This window comes from Pelodiscus sinensis, chromosome 6 (genome assembly GCF_052426305.1).
Source record: "Pelodiscus sinensis isolate ZL-2025 chromosome 6, ASM5242630v1, whole genome shotgun sequence".
In the NCBI taxonomy this organism is placed as follows: domain Eukaryota; kingdom Metazoa; phylum Chordata; order Testudines; family Trionychidae; genus Pelodiscus; species Pelodiscus sinensis.
In genome coordinates, this window is record NC_143057.1 from 85,631,332 (window position 1) to 85,651,769 (window position 20,438).

Below are 20,438 nucleotides of genomic sequence, written 5' to 3' on the forward strand. Positions count from 1 at the left end.
GAATATGTGTGAAATATGGAGAATAGGCAAATGTCTAAGGTGATGACTTAAGAGTAACCTCAGTCACCAACCTTAATATGTCACTTAACAATATAAACTTAACAATATAAACTCTCTGAAGCAGGGACCATGTCTTGTAGGATCAGACTCATAAAATAACAGGGCCCATATCTTGATTGGGGCCTATGGGTTCTACTTTAAAACTCATCTCTTTTGAAAGTGGGTTGTGGACCACAGATGAAAAGAAATACACAAAAGCTAGGTATTATTATTAATAAATTAAGATTTTAACTATGTGATCCATTTATTGCCTTTATTCCTGTTGCTAAACATAAGGGACAGTAGCAACCATGCAAATAAACTTTGTGTCTTGCTCATCACACATGCATAACCCTCACCAGGGTTATACAAGATTCCATTTATGGAAGGGTGGGAGTACTCACCATTACAGAATTAAATTACAACCCTCCTAGTACAGGAATAAGCAGGTCTTGATAAGTGTACATAAAATACAAAAGATAGGCCAATAGACATAAGGAGTTTCCCCAAATGCATAGTTTTGATTGAATCTCTAGGGCAACAACAGAAGAGGCATGTCCATCTGTTTCTGTTAGTCAGAGGGAAGTTTAATACTTAATAAAAATATTTATTAAGAAGTTATGTTCTGGAAAGTTATTCTGCCAAGTCCAGTGTTTTGTTGACTTCAATTTACAGTATTTAATATAGCCTTTATTTCATGTATACATTCATCTTGAAACAATAACATTGTATTCCAGATTTCTCTCTGATTTATGCCTGTGCACCTAATATATCCCCCTTTGCTGCTGAAAATTCTTGTACAAAAAAGAAGACTGCGGTTGGTTGACTCTCATGTACCGGCCTGTTTAAATCATTTTAAAATAGTTTAATAATTATTGGGGAACATCATCAACTGAATTAAACCACAAGAAACAAAAACACATGCCAATATGCAAGTCACAGAGTCACAAGCTCCATTCTTTTGATGGGGGGGCAGGGAGGTTTGAAATTTATGACAGCTCTGGTTTCTGAATAACCTGGAAAACAGGATTCTTGTCAGTTTCAATCCCCTGCAGACTTGCAGGAATAGAACTAGCAGGAAGAACTGATGGATAGTGATAATAGTATGTGTACATACACAAACTTAACATTCTCAATTGGCTGTTGACTCATTAGATGAAGAGCTGAGATTGTTACAGGTTTGTAGCCTATGTTTTATTTAGAGAGCTAGAATGAAAAATCAAAAAAGAGAAATTTAAATATTTTATCCAAAATTTGCAAAAGAATGTTATGTGCTCATAAAGCTGAATATAGGAATTGAAAACTGGGCCAAGATTTTCAGACAGGACTAGAGATTTTGAGTGCTGAAGATAAGGTATCTTAATGAGACCTGATTTTTTTTTTTTTTTTTTTTTAAGGGCAGATGGTTCAGCATTTTCTGATAATCAGGACCCACATAGATGTTTCAAATTAAACACCTGAAATCATGTCTCTTCTGAAACATAGCTTTTGAATTTAAAAAGTCAATTAGGGATGTTAAATTTTGATTAATTAGCTAAGCAAGTTGTCAAAGGAATTTCTAATATTGATTAGACGATAAAGGGGGGCTGGGGCGCTCGCTATCCCAGCTGCTTCTGTGCCTTTTGAATGTACGAGGAGTCACCCACGGCTCTTGCTACATTTCAAAGACAGAGGCACAGCAGTCAGGACCCAGCGCAAGCAGGGACTCAAGCAATCTCCACTCGCTCTGGGTTCTCCACTGCACCTCTGCCTTCCCTGCCTTCCTTCCTCCCTCCCCCTGCGAAGACAGTGCTGGGGGGAACTGGCTTTTAAGATACAGAGACAGCAAGTGTAGGGAGCAATTAGTCGACTACCAGATAAGTCGACTACCAGATAAGTCGACTACCAGATAAGTCTCCAGGGGTATGTCTACACTAGCCCCTTAGTTCGAACTAGGAGATTCCACAGCACCCCCTAGGCAATTTATTTGAGTGTTTAACTACCCTGACAGGAAGTTTTTCCTAATGTCCAACCTAAACATCCCTTGCTGCAATTTAAGCCCATTGTTTATTGTCCTATCCTCAGAGGCCAAGGTGAACAATTTTTGTTCCTCCTTGTAATACCCTTTTAGATACTTGAAAACCACCATGATGTCCCTTCTCAGTCTTCTCTTTTCTGAACTAAACAAGCCCAATTCTTTCAGTCTTCTCTCATAGGTCATGTTTTCTAGTCCTTTAATCATTTTTGTTGCTCTTCAATTTTTCCATATCTTTCTTGAAATGTGCCCAGAACTGAACACAATACTCCAACTGAGGCCTAATCAGCACAGAGTGGAGCGTAAGAATGACTTCTCATGTCTTGCTCATAACACTCCTGTTTTTGCTTTTTTTGACTCATGTTTAACTTGTTGTCCAGTATGACCCCAAAATCCCTTTCAGCAGTACTCCTTCCTACACAATCACTTCCCTTTCTGTATGTATGAAACTGATTGTTCCTTCCTAAGTGGAGTACTTTGCATTTGTCCTTATTAAACTTCATCCTGTTTATCTCAAACCATTTCTCATGTTTGTCCAGATCATTTTGAATTTTGACCCTATCCTCCAAAGCACTTGAAACCCCTCCCAGCTCTGCAAGCTTAATAATCATACTTTCTATGCCAGTGTTCTCAACCTTTTTTATAAAATACCTTTTAAAAAAATAAATACCCCCAGTACCTACAGTTTTCAGACACACACACTTTTTTTGGTTTTTTTTTTTTGTTTTTGCCATTTCAACACATTTGTGGAATTTGCTTATGGGCCCTTAAATAATGTCCCTTTTAAAAACTGCCAACTCTCATCAGTTGTTTTTCCTCTTAGTCTTGCTCTCTGAGTTTACTACGATCTGCCTTCCTGAAATCCATTGTCTCTATTTTGCTGTACTCCCTCCTACCATACTTTAGAATAATGAACTCTATGATTTCATGATATTTCACGATCACTTTCACCCAAACTGCCTTCTACTTTCAAATTTTCAACCAGTCCCTCCCTATTTGTTAAAATCAATTCAAGAACAACCTCCCCCCCCCCCCCCAGTAGCTTTCTCAAACTTCTGAAATAAAAAATTGTCTCCAATGCAGTCCAGAACTTATTGGATAATAGGTGCCCTGCTATATTAGTTTCTCAACAGATGTCTGGATAGTTGAAGTCCCTCATCACCACCAAATCCTGCGCTTAGGATGATTTTGTTAATTGTTTAAAAAAAGCCTCATCCACCTCTTCTGCATGGATAAGTGGTCTGTAGTAAATCCCTAGCATGACATCACCCTTATATTTTACCACTTTTGACCTAACCTAGAGACTCTCAACAAGTCTGTCTTCTGTGTCCATCTCCACCTCAGTCCAAGTGTATTCGTTTTTAATATACAAGGCAACACTTCCTTCCTTTTTTTCCCCCAGCCTATCCTTCCTGAGCAAGCTGTACCCTTCTATACGAATATTCCAATTGTGTGTATTATCCCACCAAGTCTTTCTGATTCCAGCTATGTCATAGTTGTGTTTATTTATTAGCACTTCAAGTTCTTCCTGCTTATTCCCCATACTTCTTGCATTTATATATAGCCATATAAGATACTGATTTGATTTTGCTCCCTCCTCTCCACCCCCCACTTCTGCCTTGTCCTCTTTTATCTCAGCTATTATAGCCCATGTTCCCTCCCATTTCTGAGCCATCTCCCAGGTCACCATGTTTTTCACTTACCTGTGGGCTTTGGTCACTTGCCCCGTTGAACCTAGTTTAAAGCCTTCCTCACTAGGTTAGCCAGTCTGAATCCAAATACTGTACTCTCTTCCCCTTCCTTGAAAGGTGAATCCCCATCCCTGCTTAGCAGTCCTTCTTGGAATAGCATCCCATGGTCAAGGAAGCCAAAGCACTCCTGGAGACACCGTCTTTGTTAGTGTTTTTCATTCCCAATGCTTGTGTGTTGAGATAACTATTAGAGATGTCAATGTGTAGCTGACTATAGGATTAACTCATAAACCTAAGTTTATTAGTTAATCATGTCGACTACACTCATTCCCCCCCTGCTGCCTCTTACAAGCCGATTTTCCCCCCCAGCACCGGCTCCTCTGTAATTCCTGCTCCTCAGCTCCACACTGCTGCCTCTATCCATCTATTAGAGGCAGCAGTAACGGGAGAGGGGGGGCAGGGGAAGTTGCTGCAGGCCTGAGCTTGCCATGGACAGATGCTGCTCAGCCTCCCATGGAGCAAGCTGTGTCCACAGGGGGCAGTGGGAGGTGGAGCAGCCTCTGTCTGCAGGGAGCTCAGACCTTCCGCTGTAACAGAGGCAGCAGGGCAGGGCGGCAGGTAGCCTGTCTGCATGGGGAGCTGGTTTTTAAACTGGCTCCCCTTGCAGACCGGCTTCTGCCTGACACCCCACGCTGCTGCCCCTGATACAGAGGCAGTAGCACAAGGCAGGGGGCTCCCCAGGAGTGGGGTCAGGAACACACTAGTTGCCAGCCCCTCCCCCAGGGACTATAAAATAGTCAAGTAACCAATAACAATTCATGCAGTTACTCAACTATTCAGTTCTAACTTCCTTAGTAACTGTTACACTTTTGCTTCGTTCTCATTTGAAAATAGGAATATACTATAAGAGCTGAGGTAAAAGAATGGTTAAAGTTGTTTTTACTTGTGAAAGTCTTCGAAACTTAATTTATGGACATTCAGTAATGATACCAAGTGTCATATTTTAATTAAATCTTGATGGTGTCATTTAACAGTTTTATTGGAACTGCAAAGAAATCATAAAATCAGGCTCTTGCCTGATTTCTAAACCGGGTTTTTCCCCCCCTAAGAAAGAATGACTGCAAATGTCCTATTGGCTATTTCTACTAGTACATTTGTGTGTTTGTTTTGTTTTAGTTTATTTGGTACATAGATGACTCCTTACAGCAATATGCACCTTTTGCAGTTTTTGTCATGGTACTAATTAACAGTAGAATTTCTTGGATAGTTTTTTTTTCAGCTCACTACAAATGTTTTCTGTTGGTCTCTGTTAAGTTAGAAGACTGTAATTATTAAAGAGCTACATATTTGCTCTCCTTGAAAAAGATGTATGCAAAATGTGATGTATGCTTTCAGTCATCCTGTTTGGAAATAAATTCTCTCCAAAGCTTTCTCTCTACTTGGATCACTTTCTAGTCCCAATATTCCTTCATGTCTCTCCATTACACCATGAGTAAAATGCAACATGCCAATGAACTTCAATACAGCCAGCCCTGCACCAGATTTACTAGTCTTGGCAATATTCTTTTAGCCTTTTTTTTTCTTCTTGTTTATACAGTAGAAACTCAGTTATAAATATTTTGGGAATAAAAGTTGTTGGAAACTTTGAAATATTAGAAAAACTTAAACAATGAGTAGTCTAGCAGCACCTGTTACCAGATTTGCCTAATACTCTGGTGTATACTCATTTATTAGGGTTACTCTTATGTGACTGGGGAGAGGTTAACAATTCTATCAGTGTACTGCTTGTGCTTACTTGTGCTCTCATGTGGAGCTGAATTCTCCCTGCTGCCAATTCCCCCTCCCACTGGAGCTCCCCTGCAGGAACTATGTTCCTCAGGATGGGGTTCTTCCCATTTTAGCAACACACACAGACACTCACACCCACTAACAGAGCACACCTGAGAGGAGTAGGTAATCAGCATTCACAAGCTGACCCCCACATGTGTCCCTGGACTCAGCAGGCTGGGTTTAACAGCAATGCCACACTGCACCCTCATGAGCCTTTGGACTCAGTGGGCTGGATTAAACAGCACTTTAAGCTGCCATCTTCATATGCCCCCAGGTTCAGCACTTCCCTATCCCCACTTTCACATTACAATCATTCACTGGTAAACTACATGATGAGCAAACCCCCCAGGATTTTGGGCACTACAGGGATCTTTAGCCTGGGTACAAGTATTGTTGCAGAGCAAATGGAGAAGCCAAAACACCCCTCAAGGAAGAGTGAGTGAAAGAGAAAGAAAGAGAAGCACTACCAGCTTAACAATGAAAGTTATTTATTTCTGGGTAGTGAATATACATTTAGGGAGCCAGACACACAAAACCAGTTACAATATTAAATCTAAATTAAAACTGATTACATATGTTAGGGCTAGCTAACCACATAACAGTTTATATAGGGAAGAGTCAAGAGGCTATGCTTAGAGAGATGTGGAGGAGGGAGGGGGAAGACAGACAGAGAGAGAGAGAGAGAGAAAGAGACCTCACCACTCCATGCAGCTTGCACTGATCAGGGTTTCCAGATGGTGAGGGACCTGGGGATCCAGAGGGCAGGAGACAAGCAGAGCAGAGCCCCCAGCATGATCAGACAGGAGATGAAGAAGTCTCAGTGGAACTGATGCAGTTTAAATCCAGGTATCAGAACAGTTTTTTTTCTTGGGCAAAGGTAGGAGTTTTTATAGGGATAGGACAATAGTTCAAAGAAAACACTGAATTTGTTTATGGTTAAACAGGCGAGACAATAGACATTGATCACACCTGGTTATGGGTGATGTTGCTTGAAGGAGCTCATAATGTAACTAGGAAGTTTCAGTATTTTGGAAGTCAATAGGATCTATGACTAGAATTAGTCTGATAATGACTAATTTGGGTGTGAGCAGACCTGGGTTCATTAGCATCTGGAGCACGGATTTTTCCATCCTGTAGTGCTTCTCTGCTTTCAGTATCCCATAGTTCAGTGCGGTTCCTGCTTTGGAAGAGCTGGTCTCCATTCTGTATGCTCATGTAGATGTCTCTCTGTGTTATCTTCCAAGCAGATGAGGCTGGGGTGTTTCCATTATTCTATCACCCTTGTCTGAAGCAGTTTAGGTGTGTCTTCTCCAGCCTTTTCATTGCTTTGTCTTTGATTCTAGCAGAGGCCTGGGGAAGAGGGATGGTTTTCCATGAGTGTCACTTCACTCCCTGGCTCCCCAAGAGTATAGGGCTGGTAGGTAACACACCTTTAAGACTAACAAAAACATGTAGATGGTATCATGAGCTTTCGTGGGTACAACCCACTTCTTCAGATGACTGTACCCACAAAAGCTGTACCCACACTTACATGTTGTGTTAGTCTTTAAGGTGCTGCTAGACTATTCATTGTTTAAGTTTTTACAGTTACAGACTAACTCGGCTACCCCGCTGAAGCTTCTGAAATATTGGTAACTGAAAAAAAATTGACTATTTCAAAAGTTTACAACCATTGACTTAACACATCTTTTAAACTTTACTGTATGGAAGAAAAAAAGTACCCCCCCCCTTTTTTTTTAGTATATATACTTAGCACAGTATTGTACTATATAGGGATGTAAACGACTAGTCAGCTATTCGCAGGGCTTGCCGAGTGGTGGCCCTGCTCGCTAGACGCACAGTTCTGTGCTCTGCGCACGCGCAGATCGCTTCGCACCAGCTCTTCCGGGGTGTAATCTACTTGCCATGGGCGAGTAGATTACACTATTTGTCGAGCCCTGACTATCCGGATAGTGCTTCGACTAGTCACTTCCCCACTTCTTACTGCATCTATCAAAGGGAGCAAGGGCAGGGAGCAGTAGCCAGTGCTGAGGGAAGCTGCCTTAAAATCCCAGCACCATCTCCGTGGGGGGCAGAGGGGTAGCGGGGACTGGACACCAGCTGGGATTTAGCTGATTTCTGGCTTGTGCCTAGTCCCAGACGTGCCTTTGCTTTTTAAATTACATTTAAAAGGCTAAAGTGTAGTGGGGGCTCCTCTCTGCCCCCCGCCACCATGCACCAGCCTTTTAAACGTATTAAGAGCCAAGAAGCTCTTAATATATTTAAAAGGCTAAAGTACAGCCGAGGTACCCAGCACAAGCCAGGACAACTGATTCCCAGATCGTCCTGCGTCCCTCCTCCTGTGCTTTAACTTGTTAAATGTATTAAGAGCCAACAGACTCTTAATTTAAAAGGCAGAGACACGGCAGGGTTAGCTCCCGGTCTGGGAACTAACCCCGCTGCAGCTCCCTGCTAGTTGACTAATCAAGTAGTCAATGGAAAAATCCATTGACTAGTCAATTAGTTGATTAAACTAAATTCAACATCCCTAGAACTGTATGACTTTTTTGATCTGCTGCTGCCTGATTGTACTTCTGGTTCCAAATGTAGCATGGTCAGTTTAAAACTCAGGTGTTCATAATTCGTAGGTTCTGCTGTAAATCATTTCTCTCATTAGAATGAAGATAGTTAATTTTTTAGCACATCACAAACTGCAAATCAAAGAATTCTGGTGAGGCATTACTGGGATTTGAATGAAGGCAAGCTATGGGGCTGCAGCAAAAATAGATGCTTATTTTAAGTTAGAGGAGTGCTTGATATAAAATCATTTCCTCTCAATGTCACTCTGCACACATGTTCTTATTCCTTGTCTGCTTTCCCCAGGCTGCTCCCTTTCTGGTGTATCCAGTCCTATTAAATTCCCTACTTCTTTCTCTGACTTCTGTCAAGCTTTTGTGCATTGCCTCTTCCTTTTATTATGCAATGCTTCCTTCAGTTCTGATCAGAAAATTACTTCTAGAAAATTACCCAATTTTTATTCTGTGGAGTACATCTCACCTGTAGAACATCCTCTGAGCTGCCACCACCAATGCTTGGTTCTTTACCTCTTACCAAGCTATGAAGGACAGCAGTTGCTTTTCTTCACCCTCAGTAGGAAACTCCCAGAAGAAAGTCTTGTATTCTCCCGAAGTTACAGCAGTTCCTCCACTCCCAAATAGGATGACTAGATACCAAGCTTAAAAAATCAAGACAGGATAGACAATAATAGATGTCTGTAAAAGACAAAGTCCTGAATATCAGGACTGTCTCTATAAAATCAAAAGCTTCAGAGGGGTAGCCGAGTTAGTCTGTACAGGATAAACTTAAAAAAAAAAAAACCCCCAAGTAGTCTGGTAGCACTTTAAAGACTAACAAAACATGTAGATGGTATCATGAGCTTTCATGGTCCCAATAATTGGAGTAATAGTTGGTGCTCAGTTTGGGGATGACTGTCTTCATGGGCCTCTCTGATCACACTCTTTCTACAGAGTGGGACACGGAGGAGAAATATTTAGCGTCCCTTGCATAGAATGCTGAAAGTGCAATCTTACAGAGGTTTGTTGTGGTAACAGTACTCCCAAAATGCATTGTTCTTTGCAGTTATCTGCTCTACCTCTTGTTTTGAGAAGAATATGTTCATGTACGTGTCTTCAAATTCTAAAACTTTTCACGCTTTTTCCAGTTGTCATAAACTTTAATCCCAGTTTGCTTTAAAATCAGACAAGGATACGTATAGTTAATTTTCATTGGTCCATTTTAACCTGCACTCCTTATCAGTTTCTGCATGAATATCAGCAACATCTTGTTCCTTCAACTTTGTATTTGAAGTGTCACATGTTTTCTTCCCCTGACTCTCTTCCCACCCTAGTGTTTCTTTACATGTTTTAATTTATTCTTTTTCACTTTAACTGGTAGATCTCCCACTACTTTGATTTTACAGTGCTGTGCATTTTATTTTATTGTTGCTTCCACTGTTCATTTGAGTGCAGTGATGTGATTTTTTTTCCTAAAAAAGTTTCAGTTTCTGTTTGTTGCACCATGCAGCTGAAAGATATTTTTCCTGTAAATCTCCTTCTCTGTTTTGTGCATCTGAAAAACCTGTGGAGAACTAAAGTCATGCTTCCAATAAGTGATTTTTTTTATCAATTCTAATTAAATGATTAATTTATATTTATGTACTTTATTGTTTAAATACTAATAATGTGCTCTGTGCTATACAAGACTGGCCCTACCTAGACGCATTAAGAGATCAGAGTTAGTGTTATCTTAAAAGGTTATTGTTTTTTTCATACCCGATGTCTTCATTTGGCTCCCCCCAGTTATGTAATATTGAGGTAATGAAGGGATTTGATTGATGAATTAAAGCAGGGGCAGGGAACCTAAGGCCTGGGGATTGGATGTGGCCCCTGGCTTGCCTGGATCTGACCCCTGAAGCTCAGGGCTTCTCTTCCCCCCCGCCCCGCCCAGTATTGGGAAGCCTGCACAGGCACTCTAGCCCCCCACCGCCCCACCATGGCGCTAGAGCACACAAAATACACTGTGGATCAGCAGCCATTGACCCATAAAAGGTACCCCACTCCTGAATTAAAGCTTGAAGCTTTTGCAAAAATACTGTGTCTTTAAAATAATTTCTGATAAGGAGAAGATGGGAATCTGATATGCTGGGAAACGAAGATCAATCCAAGCTTAGAAAGCAGCATGGAAGGAGCCACAAAGACTGGAATGGGCAAAGAGGGTAGGGGTAAGGCGAGAGAAATGATATAAAATGTAGGTATGGTGAGGTATCTCTTGGGGGAAAGTCATTACATCCATTGGTATTTATAATGTCTATTATCTATACTGCTGCTGAATTGCTTTTCTTCCCCTCATATTCTCACAATCGGACATTGCCAGGACCAGTATAACTGCTGTTAGTCTGACTGAAAGGGAAATAATAAAGAACCTTGTACAGAGTTCAGTGTGATCACTGAAATGTGGGGAACAGCACTTTTAGCTTGAGCTGGGAGGACCAGCTACTCTGTTGTAGTTGAAGGGCTAGTGGTTCCCAGCAATATGTTAGACTGCACTAGCATGTGTGGAGAGAGTATGAAAACATTCTTCAAAGTCATACAGTTTTACTCAGCCAGTCTCAGATCTACTTGGCATTTCCCATTTCCAGCTGTCCTCCGAGCACCTGAAGTGTTCATCTGGTGTCTGCGTTCGGATGGGACAGAGCCAAAAAACATGTAGATTATTATTCAGTTGGTCTTGGCTCTCCTGAAAAGTCTCAAATAATAAATTGCATGCATTAATTATAATTATGTTTAAGTTTTTTTAATCAGAGAACTTTTACATTTAAAAAATGTAATTTGCTCTAGTACCGAAATGCTGCTGGTCTCCTGTTCCAAGTGGGGGAAAGTTCAGCAAAAATGAACACCACTATCACTAGGGAATGGGTATGCTTCCAGATGTGATAAATCTATGCATTCACAATGAATAAAGAAGCTCCTTGGATAGGGTTACTCATAAGTTTCTGCAGAAACTTTCAATTTTCATGTATAATACAATTGGGAATATAACCTTCTAAATGTGCTGGAATGCAATACTGCCAGGAGTTCAGAAATCCTGAGAATGAGTTAAAAACACAAGATTAAAAATTTAATTTTTTTTATCCTTTTGGGTCACTTTTCAAAGTCTTCAGAGTATTTAACATGTAGAAGAATCCTCCTCCTCCATCAACTGCATATGATAAATTTTGGTTGGAAAATTCAACCATAAATGCCTAAATACAAATGTAGGCTGCCTCTACATCTTTGGCAAGGGATCCCTCTTATTCCTTTCTAATCCCTCAGCTGTGGAAGCAACAGTTTTTACACATGCATCTTGCTAGAGAAGTTCTAGTAGTTTTAGTAGAGTAACTGTAGTTGCTGGGTCTGGGTGTGCAGCACATCCAAAAACAGTCCTTGAAAGGGTGTGGCTTCTATTAGAGGGAAAGAACTCTTGACTGAAGTAACTGAGAGGAAGTTCAGGAACTGAGTGCTCTTTGACCAGGGAGATGGTGAAATTGATTTTGAGTCAGCAGTAGGAAGGAGCAGCTTTTATATCCTCTTCCAATAATAAATACATGTTCTGTTATTCATTGAACTCATACCTGGATGGTTGTTCTGAGAACTCTTTTTGATGCTAACCCAATGAAAAGGAGATTTTTGTCATGTGACAATTGGTTGTGCAGCATTTCATTTACCTTTTATTGCAGAATAATTTGAGGTCTGAAAAACATGCTGAGAGCGAGAGATTTAAGAGGTTCAATTAACTTAATGTATCCAAGTAAAGGTTATGGTGACTTGCTTATAGTCTGCAAACATCTACATGAATAAGAAACAAATGTTAGTAGTTGATTGATTAATACTGGCAAAAACAAGCATAATGAGATCCAATGGTTGCATGCTGAAGATAGACAAATTCAAACAAGAAAAAAATACAAATTTTTAACCAGGATAATGAACAGATAGAACAACTTTACTAGGGACATGGTAGATTCTCCATCACTTGAAGGCTTTATGTGAAGACTGGATATCTTTCTGAAAGATATGATCTAGTGCAAACAGAAGTTAGGGTTTGATATGGAAATTATTAGATGAGGTTCTGTGGTATGTGTCATGCAGGAAGTCAGGTCACTAGATCATGATGGCGCCTTCTAACCTTAAAATCTATTAATTTACAATAAAATAAATGTGACATGCTGGTGGGCAGAGCCGGTTTGATTTTTGTTGTTACAGTGAATCTGGAAAGGCAGTCTCACAAAAAGAGCCACTGTACAGCTGTAAGTTTAATGCAGTATGCTTTGCTGATAGAGGCAGCAGTGTGGGGGAGGAGGCAGGCAGCACCACAGAGCCAGTGCTGGGTGGGAGCCGGCTTTTAAGCCAGCTCCCCACAGCACCAGCTCATGCTCCTCCCCTCCTTCTCCGCCCCCCCCCCCGCTTGCTGCCTCTGATACAGAGGCAGCAAGGGGGGAGAAATGTGAGTAGTCGATTAAATTAACCATTAAGCCTAGGCTTAGTAGTTAATCCACTACAGGCAGTCCCTGGGTTACATGGATCCGACTTACATCGGATCCCAACTTACAAACGGGGTGAGGCAACCCTGCACTAGCTGCTTCCCCCCAGCAGACCAGGGAGACGCGAAGCTAGCGCCCCTCCCCCCCAGCAGACCAGGGAGACACGGAGCGGCTTTTCTCAGCAGACACCTCAGCTTGAGAATAAAGGACTGAGGGAAGTGAGGTGTGGGAGAATAAAACTGAGCTCTGGAGAAATGTTTGGCTAGAGTTTCCCCTACAATATGTACCAGTTCCGACTTACATACAAATTCAACTTAAGAACAAACCTACAGTCCCTATCTTGTACGTAACCCAGGGACTGCCTGTACTTGTTCACATCCCTAACTTTGGGGCTGCTGGCTGGGAGCTGCTTAGGTAAGCCAAAGCCTGCTAAAGGCACCTCACTCCCTCCCATATTCTAACTTCCTCCCAGACTCTGCACCCCTTCCTGTGCTCCTCCACCGGGCAAGAATCCTTTCCTGCACCTCTATATCCTGCCCCAGGTAAAGCCCCCTCCTTAACCCAAACTCTGTCTCAGACTTGACACCCTCTCCATCATCCCAGTCACCTACCCCAAGCTCCCTTCTTCATCCAACCTCCATCTCAGTCCCTACATTCTCTCCATAGAAAAGTGCATCCCTTCACCATTTACCAAAATCTTGAAGTGGCCCCCCAACAAACTATTACCCAGCTCTGGTTTAGTGACTGGTGGTGCGTAGTTGAGTATTAAACCTCAGTTTTTGGCATGTCAGAAGTGAAAGTGATTGTGGAATTGTCTTATTCATCAACTTGAATTTTGAAACAAGTATGTAACTTATATGTTTTAGGTTATTGAAGTATGAAGAAGCACTCACTTCATTGTGATATGGACAGCACAAAGAAAATTGGTAACACTGATGATGATGATGGATTTCTCCTTAGAATGGGCCTCAATGATAACAAGGCTGGAATGCAAGGACTGGATAAAGAGAAAATAAATAAAATCATAATGGAAGCCACAAAGGTTCGTTTTGTATAATATTTTCCATTAGGGTTTTGCTTTTTACTTATTTATTTTTTAGTTTTGCATGCATAAATGGCAGCAACCTCCTGTGTTCTGTATGTGGGTGACACAGGAAATATTATTTTTCATCACCCTCCTCACAAACAACAGGGACTCTGCCAGAAAAGTTAATATGGTTTGCTGTTGTATAAATTTTTTTTAGTAGAACTGCTCTGGGCTGACTACACTTCCTTATTAGGGTGTGTCCCAGGAGGACGCAACCAGTGGTGCAGTTCCCATCAACAACTATTTTGGAGCTTGAGAGGTGCCCTCAAATCTATGGGGTTTTCAGATTCTTCCCATCAGAGACTCTAGGGATAAGTGAGCAAGTATAACCTCTCAGAATTTCCTCTACTTCTTACACAGCCTTTAATTACAAGAGGGGTCCTTCTGGCCCTAGATTTGTTGTTAAACAGTTATGGTAAAATAATAACTGCCATGTTCTTGCTTTATGGAAGAGCTAATACTTTGGAAAATATATCATTAAAACAATTCTGCTATTGCAGACTGTTTGTGTATCCAATGCTAAGGATATTTGCATGAAACAAAGAGTTTAGTTTTTCATATATTTTATCTGATCTTACTGTTCAGCACTTCCTCAAACTGTATTCCTTTGTTAGAGACATCAATATGGTATTTATAGAAATAATTCCTGCAAAACTGCTACAGCTGCTGCCATTGTATTGAGAGAGATGGAGCCAAATTCATGATAGATTTTGAAAATTGTCAGATGAGAACAAGTCTCATGCCTTTTAAAAGCTACATTTTTGGGGAATAAGACCAACAAGCTGTACAGTATCAAGTGTATATAGCTGTGGATTCTGGTATGGAATTCTACCAAATCTCTTCCCTTTCAACCCCTCCGAAAACAAACAAAACCCTTGTAAAGATGATTACTACTGTGAAGAGGCACACAAAATATATAAGGGAACCGAACTTTGATAGTTGCTTGCTAGAAGTTTCAGCCGCTCTGCCCTGGGCTTCCTGGAATCAGCCGCTGATCAGTTTCAACAGCGGCTGAATTTGGATGCCTGGGACAGAGCAGCTGGGACGCTGCCGGGTAGGTCCCCGCAGCGCCGCACCTCAGCACTGTGGGAACCAACCCGGCAGCACCCCAGCTGCTCTATCCCAGGTGTCCCCAAGTCAGCCGCTGCTGAAACTGATCAGCAGCTGATTCCAGGAAGCCGGAGCAGAACAACTCTGCCTCGGGCTTCCTGTAGTCAGCCGCTGGTCAGTTTCAGCAGCGGCTGACTTGGGGACGCCTCGGGCAGAGCAGCTGGGGTGCTGCCGGGTTGGTCCAGTAGCGCCGAGGAGCGGCGCTGCGGGACCAACCTGGCAGCGCCCCAGCTGCTCTACCCCAGGCGTTTTCGGCGAGAAAAGGCTGGTCTGCTGGGGGGGGCGCACTAGCTGCACACCCCGCCCCCCAGCAGACCAGGGAGACGCGGGTGGCAGGATCGCCGAGACGCGCCGCGGCTGTCCCATTGCCGGCGTCCTCCGAGGCTTTGCTCCCCGTCTCCCTGGTCTGCTGGGGGGGGCTCTCCCCCAGCAGACCAGGGAGACGCGGCGCAGCTTTTCTCGCCCCAGAGGACGCGGGCGGCGGGACCGCGGCGCATCTGGGCGTCCCACCTCTCCCGTTCTCCGGGGCGAGAAAAGCCCCATTCGTAACTGCGGTTCCGACATAAGTCGGATCCGCGTAACTCGGGGACTGCCTCTGTACTACAGTTGTCTGTTGTATATGCCCCAGTTATGTGACTATATATATATATATATATATATAAATCCTTAAAATATATAGACACCAAAACATAAGGCTATATCTGCTTCTCTAATAGGATTGGAAACAACTGTCCATTTTATTTCAGTGAAGGTTTTTTCCATTTAAATAAGTCGTTAGCAGATAAAATGCATCTTCCTTTATTCTTTAGTTATTGTAAAGATTATAAGGAAATGACTTTCAAATGTATGTTAACTTTTTATTTTCTGGTAGGGTTCTAGGTTTTATGAAAATGAACTTAAGAAAGATCAGCAAGTTAACCATCGAATTGAAAAAATGATGCAGCTAAAAGATAAAATTACCAGCCAACAGCTTTTGAAAGCACAACTGCAGGTACTAACCAGTTTGGGAAGTGTTTAGAGTGGAGACAGAATATTCATTTTTAGGGGTATATTATTGATACTTGTCCTAAAATTTCAAAGTGGTGCACAAGTTGTTAGTTGCTTGATTCCATTTGATATTAATAATAGTGCAGCTAAAACCTGCGTAACATTTTGATTATACAAATTTATATTTAGTGAATAGAAGAACATTTAAATAGCTAATAAGACTCTTGATTTGAAGTATTCCTTACCTGAACAAAATGGAACTAAAACAAGAACTCCTTTTCCCCCAATGGTGAAAACATCTAATCAAATAATAAATTAAGTCCAATACTCATGATCAGTTTTCCCTCTAGTAGCTGCAGTGCTCTGCTGCTGCTCAGCGTAATGAGTCCCACCCAGCCACGGGCTCAGTACTTGTGCATGGAGCTGCTTGGTGTGGGAAGGAGCGCTTCTCCCTCAGTGACAGCAGCATCTCTTGCGAGGACAGAGCAGCGCATCTCTCCCAACCCATAGGGACACATCCCCTCCCTGCCAGCTGGGAGAGACTCCTTGCTATGCCCTCAGCAGGGAGCTGCTGCTATAGCTGAGGGAGAAATGCCTCTCCCCTAGAGAGGTAGCTCCATGAGTCCTGAGTCCCTGGCTGGGTGGGACTCATTAAGCACCTGTTGGGTTGTGCTGCCACGTAGCTTAGAAGGAACACTGCTCATAATGCACTCCTCTGAAACTCATTTATTTTCTTAACAAATACCAGAGCAGTCATTTTGGTTTAAACATTTTGTGTGTATTTTTTTAAGGTCCTGTTTTATTCATGTACTGTATTGTTTAAGATGGCTTATAGTGCTAAGGAAAAATTTTACTAGGATTATCCTATTATTTATGCTGCTTATTTATCTATCTTTGCATGCTACCTACTTTGATAGTGTCATGGCAATTTTCAAAGTTTTACAAATAAAAAATCTGGGCAAAGAGTCATATTGCTTACAATAGAAAAATTGGTTTCCTTTATTATTAGGGTGTTGGTAATGGACCTACATGTACAGTGGAAGGAAATAAAGGCTGAGAAAGCTATGCATGCAAGAAACAGAGTTATTTATGAAAATGTTTCTCTTTTTCAAAAGAAGCATTTTTACATAGGTATTCAAGTACAGCACTGATGGACAGTGTTATCAGAAACTAGATAGCACTGCATACAAAAATCACATTAAAAGAACATTGATGTTGCTAAGTCAAACTTCTTAATTTGTCTTTCTTTACATGCAGTATGATTTGATCTAAAATTACGTGATTGCATGCTATTTTTTTCAACGTGACCCCTGCCTCACTCTGTGCACAGGATAGACAGTATTCCCTGTATGAGCAGCTGTTTAATTTTATCTTTGTTGTTCAGTATGTGGTCCCATATCTTGTTTACCATATGCTAGTCTAACTTAGCTCCGGTTATAGAATTATTAATTTCCTCAGTTTTTTTCCATGGCTCTCATCACTATAATATGTGTTACTTTCGTGGGCGCAACCCACTTCTTCAGATGACAGGAGTATTAGAAGTCCAGTCAATATTGATACTGTAATATGCAAGATTTCTAAAAAGCCATTTCTTTTGCTCGATAGTATCCCAATGTCATCGGACACAGCAACATTATAAATGCATAGAATCTGCAATTTAATACTCCCTTGTCTAGCATTTTTTTGATATAGGAGAACCTGCATATGCTGTGGGACTCTGTCAGAAATGAAACATAAAGTTGCTTTAGTTTGCCTTTATTTTAGACTTCTTCCTCTGCAGTTGGCTTTGGGTAAAGGAGCACTTCTTACAACAAATGTCCCAAAGTAATCTCTATTATCTTTCATATACGGTACTTGTAAACCTGTCACATTTTATCTTTAATATTTTACAATATTAAATTAAACTTTAATATTTTTTTAAATAAAATCGTCAGTGCCAAAGATGGAGTTTCATATGTACAGAATGTCATTGGTTTATTAGTCAGGCCAGGTTTTCCTATATAATGCTACATGGAGTAAGGCTCCACTTCTGATAAATTGTTTATGACTGATTGAGATTAGTCTGCTCACAATGCACAAATGTCTGAAGTTCTCCAATAATCCCTGATGCGAAGGGTCAGAGCTTTATTTTTATGTTCATTTATTCGGTACTGTGATTAATTTAAAACTTGCAGAAGTATCCAGCTTCTGAATTATATTAACTGTTGCCAACAGTAAGTGTTTTCCATTTTTATGTGCTTCTAGCCTAGCTTTTAACGGAATGATATTGCTGTCTCCTTGTAGCATAGTATTACTTGTGCCTCCTAGTTTCTTTTCATTCTGTCAAATACTTTTCCAAACATAAATAGGCACAGAATTAAAGTGTTTACATTCTTATTTCATAAATGCTACTTGAGAGAAATTTTTGGCATCTATATTACATCTGTGGTCAAGAACAAGTCACAATAACTTCAATTATTTGTTTAAAAATACATGTAAAAATGTAAGAATTTTAAAAGTCTAATGGCCAGATTTTCAGGTCTTTTCCCCTATAAAATATATAGGTCTTTTCCCCTATAAAATCTTCCATATCAGAATTTTCTTTTAAAAAAGGCTACACAATTTGTAAACGTATGTACATGTTTTACCTCGAAGAAGCTAGTCTTTAACCATCTTTAGTTTTAATAGGAAAATATGGTTATGGTCAAACATGATTCTCAAAAGTAACTCTACAAAGCCTTCATTTTATTATGTTTCCTTTAATGAGCTGCTGTTGCTATTTTAAACAGTCATCTTTTTAATTTGTGACTAGCTTAAAGGAGTCTCCATCTCTGTTTTTATATGGGCATAAGACACTAGTGAATCATTAGACATTGCATTACGTTAGTAATGCAGGTAGAGGAAAAACAAGTTTTGTAATAAAGACAGCATCTGGAAATGCAGATTAAATTGTGTGATTGGGAGTGTGGGAGTCAACATAAATAAAGATGATTTGCGTTTGAGAATACCCTATCCAGAGTTTGTAGAATATGAGATAATCAGAATTAACAAAGAAGAAAATAAATTAATTAGACTGTAGAGAAATGTCTTTTAACAATTTTGCATGGATTTTAACTCTTGCTTAATTAATGTTACAATAGAACTATGTAAGTCTGCTCCTGGAGGATTTAAATATAATTACTTTTTTCCCTTCTATATATTGTACCATGCTGTTTTCCGTATTTTTTTCAAATATTTCTCTGTTATTTGAACTCCTCACCTTCTACCCTTCCCACTGGTGCCTTACATTTTATACAAACCAGTTTGACTAGCCCAACTCACTGAACAAGGATATGTGCTGTGCACTGCTATGTGGAAGAACGTAATTTGATTGCACATCCTGGTCTATTAGTCTTCAAATAAATGGGCTGTGAGCAAACTAGAAGGAGCAAGAATATCATATTACTCAGTAGTGTATTCCTTTTAGCAAATAAGTTGCAGAATGAGAGCTAAATACAACTTGTATGCTTGTGGACTATTATACATACTTGCACGTATGTGTATGAATGTATAAATATGACTAACTTTTCTGCTGTTATTTTTTTGTCATGTTAGTTACATCCTTCCCCCCACAAAACCAGTTGCTGCAAAAACAAACTTTCTCCTCTTACTATGTAACAAGGCTTTTCTTTTACGTTTGTTTGGACTGAGGCACCTTGGCCAATCTAATATATAATTGTAATTTCTGTGTTTTGTGTACCTTTTATACACTTTTTCGCACAGGTTGACAAACATGCGCTGGATCTAGAGCAGAGCCGTGATCTCAGCTGTACTATTGTGCACATTGACATGGATGCCTTTTATGCATCAGTAGAAATGAGAGACAATCCAGAGCTGAAGGAAAAACCTATAGCTGTGGGATCGATGAGTATGCTGGTAAGGTCAAATGTCAAGCTAATACCATGACCAAATAACATAACATTCAGTGAAACAAGTAACAAAGACATTAGAAAGGCATATCATAATAAACAGATGGAGAAAATATTATTTTACTGTGTAAATGTGGATATTACATTTCAAACAACTAGATAGTTTGCAAAATGTTATGTTATGAACAAGAGAAAAGTTGTTTAAAGTATATAAGCTCTTGGCCTGGTCATTTAATTCAAGGTGGAGAATTGTATGTTGAAGTCTATAGTCTATTTGTGATGTAACTTTATTTTGGTGTTAAGAGACATCTAGGCTTTATCGTAGAGCTCTGCAGGGCACCCACTGGTTGTCCAAATTATAAGGTATAGATATCAATCTAATGTATAGCTCCTATGTCAAATAAAACAATTTATTAAAATTAAATATGAAAAATATATTGATAGAGAGCCTAAGCACTTAAACTATTTAGTTTCAAATTATTTTAAACACATGACCTGTGAGCTGCACTTTGAAGTCTCATTTTTCCTTTAGTATTTATTTTTATCTAGGATTGCCAACTTTCTAATTGCAGAAAAACAAACCCCTTTTTGCCCATGCCCTTTCTCCAAGGCACTGCCCCCGGCTCACTCTATCCGCTCTCCTTCCCTCTCTTCTTCCTTTGCTTACTAACTGATTTTTGCTGGGCTGGAGCAGGGGGTTGGGTTGCAAGAGGAAGTGTGGGGCCTCTGACTAAGGGTG

The 20,438-nt window shown here is 40.5% G+C and overlaps 1 protein-coding gene across 3 annotated transcripts in view; it reads left to right on the plus strand.

Annotated features, from left to right (window-relative positions):
- POLK (DNA polymerase kappa) overlaps positions 1–20,438 on the plus strand; it is an 86,741-nt gene that overhangs the window by 22,912 nt on the left and 43,391 nt on the right. For all 3 annotated transcript variants that reach the window (XM_089779358.1, XM_006124268.5, XM_075932290.2), the window contains exons 2-4: positions 13,495–13,670; positions 15,697–15,816; positions 19,554–19,706. In XM_089779358.1, coding sequence (XP_089635484.1) covers positions 13,506–13,670; positions 15,697–15,816; positions 19,554–19,706 — 438 coding nt within the window. In that variant the 5' untranslated portion in view covers positions 13,495–13,505. The remainder of the gene's footprint in view (positions 1–13,494; positions 13,671–15,696; positions 15,817–19,553; positions 19,707–20,438) is intronic.